Genomic DNA, 13315 nt, shown 5'->3' with positions numbered 1-13315 from the left:
ACAGTGCCTTGCGAAAGTATTCGGCCCCCTTGAACTTTGCAACCTTTTGCCACATTTCAGGCTTCAAACATAAAGATATAAAACTGTATTTTTTTGTGAAGAATCAACAACAAGTGGGACACAATCATGAAGTGGAACGACATTTATTGGATATTTCAAACTTTTTTAACAGTTCAAAAACTGAAAAATTGGGCGTGCAAAATTATTCAGCCCCCTTAAGTTAATACTTTGTAGCGCCACCTTTTGCTGCGATTACAGCTGTAAGTCGCTTGGGGTATGTCTCTATCAGTTTTGCACATCTAGAGACTGAAATTTTTTCCCATTCCTCCTTGCAAAACAGCTCGAGCTCAGTGAGGTTGGATGGAGAGCATTTGTGAACAGCAGTTTTCAGTTCTTTCCACAGATTCTCGATTGGATTCAGGTCTGGACTTTGACTTGGCCATTCTAACACCTGGATATGTTTATTTTTGAACCATTCCATTGTAGATGTTGCTTTATGTTTTGGATTATTGTCTTGTTCTCCGTCCCAGTCTCAGGTCTTTTGCAGACTTCATCAGGTTTTCTTACAGAATGGTCCTGTATTTGGCTCCATCCATCTTCCTATCAATTTTAACCATCTTCCCTGTCCCTGCTGAAGAAAAGCAGGCCCAAACCATGATGCTGCCACCACCATGTTTGACAGTGGGGATGGTGTGTTTAGGGTGATGAGCTGTGTTGCTTTTACGCCAAACATAACGTTTTGCATTGTTGCCAAAAAGTTCCATTTTGGTTTCATCTGACCAGAGCACCTTCTTCCACATGTTTGGTGTGTCTCCCAGGTGGCTTGTGGCAAACTTTAAACGACACTTTTTATGGATATCTTTAAGAAATGGCTTTCTTCTTGCCACTCTTCCATAAAGGCCAGATTTGTGCAATATACGACTGATTGTTGTCCTATGGACAGAGTCTCCCACCTCAGCTGTAGATCTCTGCAGTTCATCCAGAGTGATCATGGGCCTCTTGGCTGCATCTCTGATCAGTCTTCTCCTTGTATGAGCTGAAAGTTTAGAGGGACGGCCAGGTCTTGGTAGATTTGCAGTGGTCTGATACTCCTTCCATTTCAATATTATCGCTTGCACAGTGCTCCTTGGGATGTTTAAAGCTTGGCAAATCTTTTTGTATCCAAATCCGGCTTTAAACTTCTTCACAACAGTATCTCGGACCTGCCTGGTGTGTTCCTTGTTCTTCATGATGCTCTCTGCGCTTTTAACGGACCTCTGAGACTATCACAGTGCAGGTGCATTTATACTGAGACTTGATTACACACAGGTGGATTGTATTTATCATCATTAGTCATTTAGGTCAACATTGGATCATTCAGAGATCCTCACTGAACTTCTGTAGAGAGTTTGCTGTACTGAAAGTAAAGGGGCTGAATAATTTTGCACGCCCAATTTTTCAGTTTTTGATTTGTTAAAAAAAGTTTGAAATATCCAATAAATGTCGTTCCACTTCATGATTGTGTCCCACTTATTGTTGATTCTTCACAAAAAAATACAGTTTTATATCTTTATGTTTGAAGCCTGAAATGTGGCAAAAGGTCGCAAAGTTCAAGGGGGCCGAATACTTTCGCAAGGCACTGTATATACTGAGATCACGTAACATGTCATGTGACACAGATTGCACACAGGTGGACTTTATTTAACTAATTATGTGACTTATTAACGTAATTGGATGCACCAGATCTTATTTAGGGGCTTCACAGCAAAGGGGGTGAATACATCTGGACAAGAGCAATACCTATGTAAGAATGCTGTTCATCGACTCCAGCTCAGCATTTAACTCCAAACTCGTCATTAAGCTCGAGACCCTGGGTCTCAACCCCGCCCTGTGCAACTGGGTCCTGGACTTCCTGACCGGCCACCCCCAGGTGGTGAGGATAGGAAACAACCTCTCCACCCCGCTGATCCTCAACACTGGGGCCCCACAAGGGTGCGTTCTCAGCCCTCTCCTGTACTCCCTGTTCACCCATGACTGCGTGGCCATGCACGCCTCCAACTCAATCATCAAGTTTGCAAACGACACTACAGTGGTAGGCTTGATTACCAACAACGACGTGACGGCCTACAGGGAGGAGGTGAGGGCCCTCGGAGTGTGGTGTCAGGAAAATAACCTCACACTCAATGTCAACAAAACAAAAGGAGATGATCGTGGACTTCAGGAAACAGCAGAGGGAGCAGCCCTATCCACATCGACGGGACAGTAGTGGAAAAGGTGGAAAGTTTTAAGTTCCTTGGCGTACACATCACGGAAAACTGAAATGATCCACTCACACAGACAGCGTGGTGAAGAAGGTGCAGCAGCGCCTCTTCAACCTCAGGAGGCTGAAGAAATTCGGCTTGTCACCAAAAACCCTCACAAACGTTTACATATGCACAATCGAGAGCATCCTGTCGGGCTGTATCACCGCCTGGTACGGCAACTGCTCCGCCCACAACCGTAAGGCTCTCCAGAGGGTAGTGAGGTCTGCACAACGCATCACCGGGGGCAAACTACCTGCCCTCCAGGACACCTATACCAACCGATGTCACAGGAAGCCAAAAAGATCAGTCAGTACAGGTGCATCAAAGCTGGGACCGAGAGACTGAAAAACAGCTTCTATCTCAAGGCCATCAGACTGTTAAACAGCCATCACTAACATTGAGTGGCTGCTGCCAACACACAGACTCAACTCCAGCCACTTTAATAACAAAAATTGGATGTGATTAATACATGTATCACTAATCACTTTAAACAATGCCACTTTATATAATGTTTACATACCCTACATTGCTAATCTCATATGTATATACTGTACTCTATATCATCTGCTGCATCTTGCCTATGCCGTTCGGCCATCGCTCATCCACATATTTTTATGTACATATTCTTATTCATTCCTTTACACTTGTGTGTATAATCTAGCTGCTGTGAAATTGTTAGATTACTTGTTAGATATTACTGCATGGTCGGAACTAGAAGCACAAGCATTTCGCTACACTCGCATTAACATCTGCTAACCATGTGTATGTGACCAATAAAATTTGACTTGATAAAATTTGACTTTACCTGGTTTGCCGCAGGGGAATGGGCAGTGAGATGCAGAGGAAGGGGTCAAAGGTGTTGCTCTGTTTAAGGCAATGTGGACATGTCAGGGAGGACCTACAGACACAAGGGAGAGAGGGGGTTGGGTTAAAGGGATAGTTCACCCCAATTACTAAATGACATAATAGTCTCCTTACTCTGTAAACAGTCTATGGACAAGGTAAGACAGCAATCCACACTTTGGTTTTGTTTACCTGGCCACTGTTTCAAATGCTAACATTTAATCAATGCAAGTCAATGCTAACTATATTAGCATTTTTGCGCTTCATGTCCAGATCATCTATGTCACTTCATTAAGTTACACAATACATGTTTTAATACTTTAGGATGAGTAGGCCAGAAACAATAGAAGGTCAACCTGGTCAAATCACAGAGAGCAAACAAATCAATTTTACCAACCAGCTCCTCTCACGTGATGTGGGATGGTGTGGTACACATGCACATGATATTGGGCACCGTGTGTGTGCGTGTGTGTGTGTGTGTGTAGGTTGAGTGGAGAGGTAAAGATGTTCGACCTCAACTGGCAAGGCTTCTATATGTGTAACGTTATGCATGGCGGTAGGTGGACAGAACAGAGAAAATGCATTTAGCTCCAAGAGAGACAACACTACACCTGGAGCCTCACATCCCCAGTTAGAAAACACACCGGAATAGACTGAAATATTCACAAGGACGGAGAGAAATAACCTGGTTTTATTTTGGAATATTTTAGCAGGTGTTCAAAAATCGTGGTGTGAAGGGAGGAATGTGGGGAAGAAAAAAGTCATACTGCAGGAATTCAGTAGATGTAGGGAGGTTAACCGTTAATCGCTTAGCCAGCTTAAATACATTTGACCGGTAATGCTTAGGTTCATTTGAATAATTTTGTGGAATTAAATTGGTGTGTGTGTATTTTCGTTAGTCGTCATGCATCTTATTTATCACACGTGCATGGCATACAGAGCTTAGTTTGAGGAGAGGAAGAGCCTACTTATTGGAGTGAAAACTGCTTTCGGAAGCCAAGTCATTGCGCAACAAATAACAATTCTAAATGCAATCGCGTGTTATTAACATTGGTGGCCACGATTAAAAAAGGAGCTATTTTTTTCTCAATATCAACTCGTAAAGCGAGCGTCCCATTTGCCAATCGGATGCATACGCTATAGCCTGCCTACCGCTGACTACCAGCGCATCATCACCATTTTGCAATATGAGCTTGAGGCAGTATAAATGTTTGAAACTTGAACGTTTTACGTCACTTCAAATAATGAGGCATGTCTTACCTTGCTTCAAAGTAGCCTAATAAAAATCCATCCATAGAAACACGGAGGTCATTTTTTTATAAAGACTTCCTCATGCCATTAACCAGCATTTCTCTGCTGTTCTATTGGTTTTCATATTTACTTTATTTCGTTGTCCAGAAGCCAAAGGCACAATCCTAGTCATATTAGCAACTAGAGGTCGACCGATTATGATTTTTCACCGCCGATACCGATACCAATTTTTGGAGGACAAAAAAAGCCGATATGATTAATCGGACGATTTTTAAAATGTATTTGTGATAATGACAATTACAACAATACTGAATGAACACTTATATTAATTTAATATAATACATCAATAATATCAATTTAGCCTCAAATAAATAATGAAACATGTTCAATTTGGTTTAAATAATACAAAAACAAAGTGTTGGAGAAGAAAGTAAAAGTGCAATATGTGCCATGTAAGAAAGCTAACGTTTAAGTTCCTTGCTCAGAACATATGAAAGCTGGTGGTTCTTTTTAACATGAGTCTTCAATATTCCAGGTAAGAAGTTTTAGGTTGTAGTTATTATAGGACTATTTCTCTCTATACCATTTGTATTTCATATACCTTTGACTATTGGATGTTCTTATAGGCACTTTAGTATTGGCAATGTAACAGTATAGCTTCTGTCCCTCTCCTTGCTCCTACCTGGGCTCGAACCAGGAACACATCGACAAAAGCCACCCTCGAAGCAGCGTTACCCATGCAGAGCAAGGGGAACAACTACTCCAAGTCTCAGAGCAAGTGACGTTTGAAACGCTATTAGAGCGCACCCCGCTAACTAGCTAGCCATTCCACATCACATCGTTACACCAGCCTAATCTCGGGAGTTGATAGGCTTGAATTCATAAACAGCAGAGCTGCTGGCAAAACGCACAAAAGTGCTTTTTGAATGAATGCTTATAAGCCTACTGGTGCCCACCATCGCTCAGCCAGACTTTATCAAATCATAGACTTAATTATAACATAATAACACACAGAAATAAGAGCCTTAGGTCATTAATATGGTCGAAACCGGAAACTATCACCTCGAAAACAAAACATTTATTATTTCAGTGAAATACGGAAGCGTTTTATATTCTAACAGGTGGCGTCCATAAGTCTAAATATTCCTGTTACATTGTACAACCTTCAATGTTATGTCATAATTACGTAAAATTCTGGCAAATTAGTTTGCAATGAGCCAGGCGGCCCAAACTGTTGCATATACCCTGACTCTGCGTGCAATGAACGCAAGAGAAGTGACACAATTTCACCTGGTTAATATTGCCTGCTAACCTGGATTTATTTTAGCTAAATATGCAGGTTTAAAAATATATACTTCTGTGTATTGATTTTAAGAAAGGCATTGATGTTTATGGTTAGGTACACGTTTCGCGAATGCATCGATTATATGCAACGCAGGACACGCTAGATAAACTAGTATGATTGATTAAGTTTAATGCTAGCTAGCAACTTACCTTGGCTTCTTACTGCATTCGCGTAACAGGCGGGCTCCTCGTGAGGCAGGTGGTTAGAGCGTTGGACTAGTTAACCGTAAGGTTGCAAGATTGAATCCCTGAGCTGACAAGGTAAAAATCTGTCGTTCTGACCCTGAACAAGGCAGTTAACCCACCGTTCCTAGGCCGTCATTGAAAATAACAATGTGTTCTTAACTGACTTGCCTTGTTAAATAAAGATGAAATAAAAGTGTAAAAAAAAATATATTTTTTTTTTAAAGGCAAAATCGGTGTCCAAAATGACCGATTTTTGATTGTTATGAAAACTTGAAATCGGCCCTAATTAATCGGCCTTTCCGATTAATCGGTCGACCTCTATTAGCAACCCATCATAGTAGTTACTATTAGATTCCCCCTCTTTCTATGTTCCTAATTGAGATTTCTGTCATCTCTGTCAAATGGAACTGCTCGTATTAGATGCACAGATTAAAACTGTGTTTTCCCCGAATTGCATTTGGGCAAATGTTTGAGAATCTAGTTTTATTAGCTGCTCCATTACAGGAGCTGCATGGTCAATAATAGGCTATAGCCTTTTGACTGAAAGACAATAGGCTTGCTATTGTTGCATGTTTCCATTAGGTACTTAATGAAAAATGTCCGGTCCTTGTATGCATAGTATCAGAGAGGAAGAGGCGAAGCGAGGGGTTTCACTCTCACCAAAATCTGTCCAAAATAAATCCAATGCGTTTCTCTGGGCTTATTTTGGGCCTAAGCTTGTCGCCTGCTTTCCTGTTTTTGGACGACTCCCATTGCTCTGGCGGAAACATAAGCATCTTGTCATTATTTTCAGATCTCTGACAGTTTTTTCTCTCGGTCACGTAATTCTTTTTTTTCTTTTTTTTTACAGTTTATTGACCGGTTAATAATGATGGTCAGTTAGTCGGAAACAAAATTGACTGAAATATGAATCCTAAGTAGATGTGCTTATTAGAAAAAGAGAGGTGCAGACGGAAACAGAAGAGAGAGCACCAAGTCAACTGAGAAGCAAGGACTTCCAGATTGACAGGGACATGACATCTGCGACATCATCCCAATGCAAAAGAGTCACTATCTTGTCTCATCCTCCCGTGTCATACAGGGCATCCACTACCAGTGTCAACCAACACAATAATGACTCCAACATGAATACCTCCCTGGCCGGTGGCCCAGCCAGAGTACACCCAGGGGGATTTAGTAATGGTGCCCTACAGGGGGATCAGCAGGGGATGAGCCTGAGGGTTAAGCACAGAAACATGGAGGACAGCCCAGAGGACTGTGTCAGCAGCATCCCCGGGGGAGGGGAAAGGCGGATGCACAGGGGAGAAAGAAAAGTGGTGGCAGTAGAGAGAAAGATGGAGGCAGAGAAGGAAGGATGGTGGTGGTAGAGAGAAGGACGGATGGTGGTAGAGAGACAGATGAAGGCAGAGGAGAGATGGAAGGATGGTGGTGCCGTGGCGGAGATTTTTTTGGACTATACTCGGCCTTGTCTCAGGATGGTAAGTTGGTGGTTGAAGATATCCCTCTCGTGGTGTGGGGGCTGTGCTTTGGCAAAGTGGGTGGGGTTATATCCTTCCTGTTTGGCCCTGTCCGGGGGTATCATCGGATGGGGCCACAGTGTCTCCTGACCCCTCCTGTCTCAGCCTACAGTATTTATGCTGCAGTAGTTTATGTGTCGGGGGGCTAGGGTCAGTCTGTTATATCTGGAGTACTTCTCCTGTCTTATCCAGTGTCCTGTGTGAATTTAAGTATGCTCTCTCTAATTTTCTCTTTCTCTCGGAGGACCTGAGCCCTAGGACCATGCCTCAGGACTACCTGGCCGTGCTGCTGCTCCAGTTTCAACTGTTCTGCCTGTGATTATTATTATTTGACCATGCTGGTCATTTATGAACATTTGAACATCTTGGCCATGTTCTGTTATAATCTCCACCCGGCACAGCCAGAAGAGGACTGGCCACCCCTCATAGCCTGATTCCTCTCTAGGTTTCTTCCTAGGTTTTGGCCTTTCTAGGGAGTTTTTCCTAGCCACCGTGCTTCTACACCTGCATTGCTTGCTGTTTGGGGGTTTTAGGCTGGGTTTCTGTACAGCACTTTGAGATATCAGCTGATGTAAGAAGGGCTATATAAATACATTTGATTTGAGAAGGAAGGATGGTGGTGGTGGTAGAGAGAAGGAAGGACGGTAGTGGTAGAGAAAAGGAAGAACGGCGGTGGTAGAGAGAAGGAAGGACGGTGGTGGTAGAGAGAAGGAAGGACGGTGGTGGTAGAGAGAAGGAAGGACGGTGGTGGTAGAGAAGAGGAAGGACGGTGGTGGTAGAGAGAAGGAAGGACGGTGGTGGTAGAGAGAAGGAAGGACGGTGGTGGTAGAGAGAGAAGGACGGTGGTAGTAGAAGGAAGGAAGGATGGTGGAAGAGAGAAGGAAGGATGGTGGTGGTAGAAGGAAGCAAGGAAGGTGGTGGTAGAAGGAAGGATGGTGGTAGAAGGGAGAAGGAAGGACGTGGTGGTAGAAGGAAGGAAGGATGGTGGTGGTGGTAGAGAGAAGGAAGGACGGTGGTGGTACAGAGAAGGAAGGACGGTGGTGGTAGAAGGAAGGATGGACAGTGGTGGTAGAAGGAAGGAAGGATGGTGGTGGTAGCAGGAAGGAAGGATGGTGGTGGTAGAGGAAAGGATGGACGGTGGTGGTAGAAGAAAGGAAGGACTGTGGTAGAGAAGGAAGGACGGTGGTGGTAGAAGGAAGGAAGGATGGTGGTGGTAGAGAGAAGGAAGGATGGTGGTGGTGGTGAGAAGGAAGGATGGTGGTGGTGGTAGAGAGAAGGAAGGACGGTAGTGGTAGAGAAGAGGAAGGTGGTGGTAGAGAAGAGGAAGAATGGTGGTGGTAGAGAGAAGGAAGGACGGTGGTGGTAGAAGGAAGGAAGGATGGTGGTGGTAGAGAGAAGGAAGGATGGTGGTGGTAGAAGGAAGGAAGAAAGGTGGTGGTAGAAGGAAGGATGGTGGTAGAAGGGAGAAGGAAGGACGTGGTGGTAGAAGGAAGGAAGGATGGTGGTGGTGGTAGAGAGAAGGAAGGACGGTGGTGGTACAGAGAAGGAAGGACGGTGGTGGTAGAAGGAAGGAAGGACGGTGGTGGTAGGGGGAAGGATGGACGGTGGTGGTAGAAGGAAGGAAGGATGGTGGTGGTAGCAGGAAGGAAGGATGGTGGTGGTAGCAGGAAGGAAGGATGGTGGTGGTAGCAGGAAGGAAGGATGGTGGTGGTGGTAGAGGGAAGGATGGACGGTGGTGGTAGAAGGAAGGAAGGATTATGGTGGTAGAGGGAAGGATGGACAGTGGTGGTAGAAGGAAGGAAGGATGGTGGTGGTATAAGGAAGGAAGGATGGTGGTGGTAGAAGGAAGGAAGAACGGTGGTGGTAGAGAGAAGGAAGGATGGTGGTGGTAGAGCGAAGGAAAGACTGTGGTGGTAGAGAAGGAAGGACGGTGGTGGTAGAAGGAAGGAAGGATGGTGGTGGTAGAGAGAAGGAATGATGGTGGTGGTGGTGAGAAGGAAGGATGGTGGTGGTGGTAGAGAGAAGGAAGGACGGTAGTGGTAGAGAATAGGAAGGTGGTGGTAGAGAAGAGGAAGAATGGTGGTGGTAGAGAGAAGGAAGGACGGTGGTGGTAGAAGGAAGGAAGGATGGTGGTGGAAGAGAGAAGGAAGGATGGTGGTGGTAGAAGGAAGGAAGGATGGTGGTGGTAGAAAGAAGGAAGGATAGTGGTGGTAGAAGGAAGGAAGGACGGTGGTGGTAAAGAGAAGGAAGGATGGTGGTGGTAGAAGGAAGGAAGGACGGTGGTGGTAGAGGGAAGGATGGACAGTGGTGGTAGAAGGAAGGAAGGATGGTGGTGGTGGTAGAGAGAAGGAAGGACGGTGGTGGTACAGAGAAGGAAGGACGGTGGTGGTAGAAGGAAGGAAGGACGGTGGTGGTAGAGGGAAGGATGGACAGTGGTGGTAGAAGGAAGGAAGGATGGTGGTGGTAGCAGGAAGGAAGGATGGTGGTGGTAGAGGAAAGGATGGACGGTGGTGGTAGAAGAAAGGAAGGACTGTGGTAGAGAAGGAAGGACGGTGGTGGTAGAAGGAAGGAAGGATGGTGGTGGTAGAGAGAAGGAAGGATGGTGGTGGTGGTGAGAAGGAAGGATGGTGGTGGTGATAGAGAGAAGGAAGGACGGTAGTGGTAGAGAAGAGGAAGGTGGTGGTAGAGAAGAGGAAGAATGGTGGTGGTAGAGAGAAGGAAGGACGGTGGTGGTAGAAGGAAGGAAGGATGGTGGTAGTAGAGAGAAGGAAGGATGGTGGTGGTAGAAGGAAGGAAGAAAGGTGGTGGTAGAAGGAAGGATGGTGGTAGAAGGGAGAAGGAAGGACGTGGTGGTAGAAGGAAGGAAGGATGGTGGTGGTGGTAGAGAGAAGGAAGGACGGTGGTGGTACAGAGAAGGAAGGACGGTGGTGGTAGAAGGAAGGAAGGACGGTGGTGGTAGGGGGAAGGATGGACGGTGGTGGTAGAAGGAAGGAAGGATGGTGGTGGTAGCAGGAAGGAAGGATGGTGGTGGTAGCAGGAAGGAAGGATGGTGGTGGTAGCAGGAAGGAAGGATGGTGGTGGTGGTAGAGGGAAGGATGGACGGTGGTGGTAGAAGGAAGGAAGGATTATGGTGGTAGAGGGAAGGATGGACAGTGGTGGTAGAAGGAAGGAAGGATGGTGGTGGTATAAGGAAGGAAGGATGGTGGTGGTAGAAGGAAGGAAGAACGGTGGTGGTAGAGAGAAGGAAGGATGGTGGTGGTAGAGCGAAGGAAGGACTGTGGTGGTAGAGAAGGAAGGACGGTGGTGGTTGAAGGAAGGAAGGATGGTGGTGGTAGAGAGAAGGAATGATGGTGGTGGTGGTGAGAAGGAAGGATGGTGGTGGTGGTAGAGAGAAGGAAGGACGGTAGTGGTAGAGAATAGGAAGGTGGTGGTAGAGAAGAGGAAGAATGGTGGTGGTAGAGAGAAGGAAGGACGGTGGTGGTAGAAGGAAGGAAGGATGGTGGTGGAAGAGAGAAGGAAGGATGGTGGTGGTAGAAGGAAGGAAGGATGGTGGTGGTAGAAAGAAGGAAGGATAGTGGTGGTAGAAGGAAGGAAGGACGGTGGTGGTAAAGAGAAGGAAGGATGGTGGTGGTAGAGCGAAGGAAGGACTGTGGTGGTAGAGAAAGAAGGACGGTGGTGGTGGTAGAGAGAAGGAAGGATGGTGGTGGTGGTGAGAAGGAAGGATGGTGGTGGTGGTAGAGAGAAGGAAGGACGGTAGTGGTAGAGAAGAGGAAGGTGGTGGTAGAGAAGAGGAAGAATGGTGGTGGAAGAGAGAAGGAAGGATGGTGGTGGTAGAAGGAATGAATGATGGTGGTGGTAGAAAGAAGGAATGATAGTGGTGGTAGAAGGAAGGAAGGACGGTGGTGGTAGAAGGAAGGACGGTGGTGGTAGAGAGAAGGAAGGACGGTGGTGGTAGAGGGAAGGATGGATGGTGGTGGTAGAGGGAAGGATGGATGGTGGTGGTAGAAGGAAGGATGGATGGTGGTGGTAGAAGGATGGATGGTGGTGGTAGAGGGAAGGATGGATGGTGGTGGTAGAGGGAAGGATGGACAGTGGTGGTAGAGGGAAGGATGGATGGTGGTGGTAGAGGGAAGGAAGGACGGTGGTGGTAGAGGGAAGGATGGATGGTGGTGGTAGAGGGAAGGATGGATGGTGGTGGTAGAGGGAAGGATGGATGGTGGTGGTAGAGGGAAGGATGGATGGTGGTGGTAGAGGGAAGGATGGATGGTGGTGGTAGAGGGAAGGATGGATGGTGGTGGTAGAGGGAAGGATGGATGGTGGTGGTAGAGGGAAGGATGGATGGTGGTGGTAGAGGGAAGGATGGATGGTGGTGGTAGAGGGAAGGATGGATGGTGGTGGTAGAGGGAAGGATGGATGGTGGTGGTAGAGGGAAGGATGGATGGTGGTGGTAGAGGGAAGGATGGATGGTGTTGGTAGAGGGAAGGATGGAGGGGTGAAAGGAAAAGGAAAGAATGAAGACGAGGTAGACACAAAGCAGATTGGTTGGAGAGAGAGAGGCAGCCATTCAGACTTGCTTGTGTGGAACATATTAGCTCCACCGTGCTGATACATCTGACTGCTCTGCTCTCTCTGCTCTCTCTTTTCCTCCTGGTTGTTCTCAGCTGAATGAGTCCAGGTTATCAGGTGTTCTGCTGAGTCACTCCAGGACAGTGATGCAGTCAAGTATAGTCGGTACAGGTCTGTAGCGAGAGTTGTTACAACACAGGGCCTGTATCCACAAAGAGTCTCAGAGTAGGAGCGCTGATCTAGGACCTGTCCTTATAAATCTTATTCCTTTCGATCTAAAAGGCTACACTAATCCTAGATCAGCGCTCCTACTCAGAGGTTTTGTAGAGATGTGCCCAGATATCATAGAAATAGCATTACGATTTCAATAGTATTACTTAGTTATTGTATTTCTATGGATCCCAGATTTCCCCCATTCAACTGTCAGGCTGTAAATGACATTCTGACAGTCACAGCATTAGCGGTGCTTACACCTCCCAACGTCACTTGGAACGCTCTCCGTGGAGGCTGACGTATACACAATCACTTAGAACTTAGTATGTGGAGGCTGACGTGTACACAATCACTTAGAACGTAGTATGTGGAGTCTAACGTGTACACAATCACTTAGAACATAGTATGTGGAGTCTGACGTGTACACAATCACTTAGAACGTAGTATGTGGAGTCTGACGTGTACACAATCACTTAGAACGTAGTATGTGGAGTCTGACGTGTACACAATCACTTAGAACGTAGTATGTGGAGTCTGACGTGCACACAATCACTTAGAACGTAGTATGTGGAGTCTGACGTGTACACAATCACTTAGAACGTAGTATGTGGAGTCTGACGTGTACACAATCACTTAGAACGTAGTATGTGGAGTCTGACGTGTACACAATCACTTAGAACGTAGTATGTGGAGTCTGACGTATACACAATCACTTAGAACTTAGTATGTGGAGTCTGACGTGTACACAATCACTTAGAACTTAGTATGTGGAGTCTGACGTGTACACAATCACTTAGAACGTAGTATGTGGAGTCTGACGTGTACACAATCACTTAGAACGTAGTATGTGGAGTCTGACGTGCACACAATCACTTAGAACGTAGTATGTGGAGTCTGACGTGTACACAATCACTTAGAACGTAGTATGTGGAGTCTGACGTGTACACAATCACTTAGAACTTAGTATGTGGAGTCTGACGTGTACACAATCACTTAGAACTTAGTATGTGGAGTCTGACGTGTATACAATCACTTAGAACTTAGTATGTGGAGTCTGACGTGCACACAATCACTTAGAACGTAGTATATGGAGTCTGACGTGTACACAATCAC

At 45.8% G+C, this 13315-nt stretch overlaps 1 protein-coding gene across 1 annotated transcript in view; it reads right to left on the bottom strand.

Annotated features, from left to right (window-relative positions):
- The window catches only part of LOC139370341 (ubiquitin carboxyl-terminal hydrolase 43-like), a 114008-nt gene that overhangs the window by 51167 nt on the left and 49526 nt on the right, over positions 1–13315 (bottom strand). The window contains exon 4 of the mRNA XM_071109767.1: positions 3088–3180. Within this exon, the coding sequence (XP_070965868.1) occupies positions 3088–3180 (93 nt within the window). The remainder of the gene's footprint in view (positions 1–3087; positions 3181–13315) is intronic.

Source organism: Oncorhynchus clarkii, chromosome 17 (genome assembly GCF_045791955.1).
Source record: "Oncorhynchus clarkii lewisi isolate Uvic-CL-2024 chromosome 17, UVic_Ocla_1.0, whole genome shotgun sequence".
In the NCBI taxonomy this organism is placed as follows: Eukaryota; Metazoa; Chordata; class Actinopteri; order Salmoniformes; family Salmonidae; genus Oncorhynchus; species Oncorhynchus clarkii.
The sequence above is the reverse complement of the archived record's forward strand: the minus strand, read 5'-3'. Positions and strand labels throughout refer to the sequence as shown.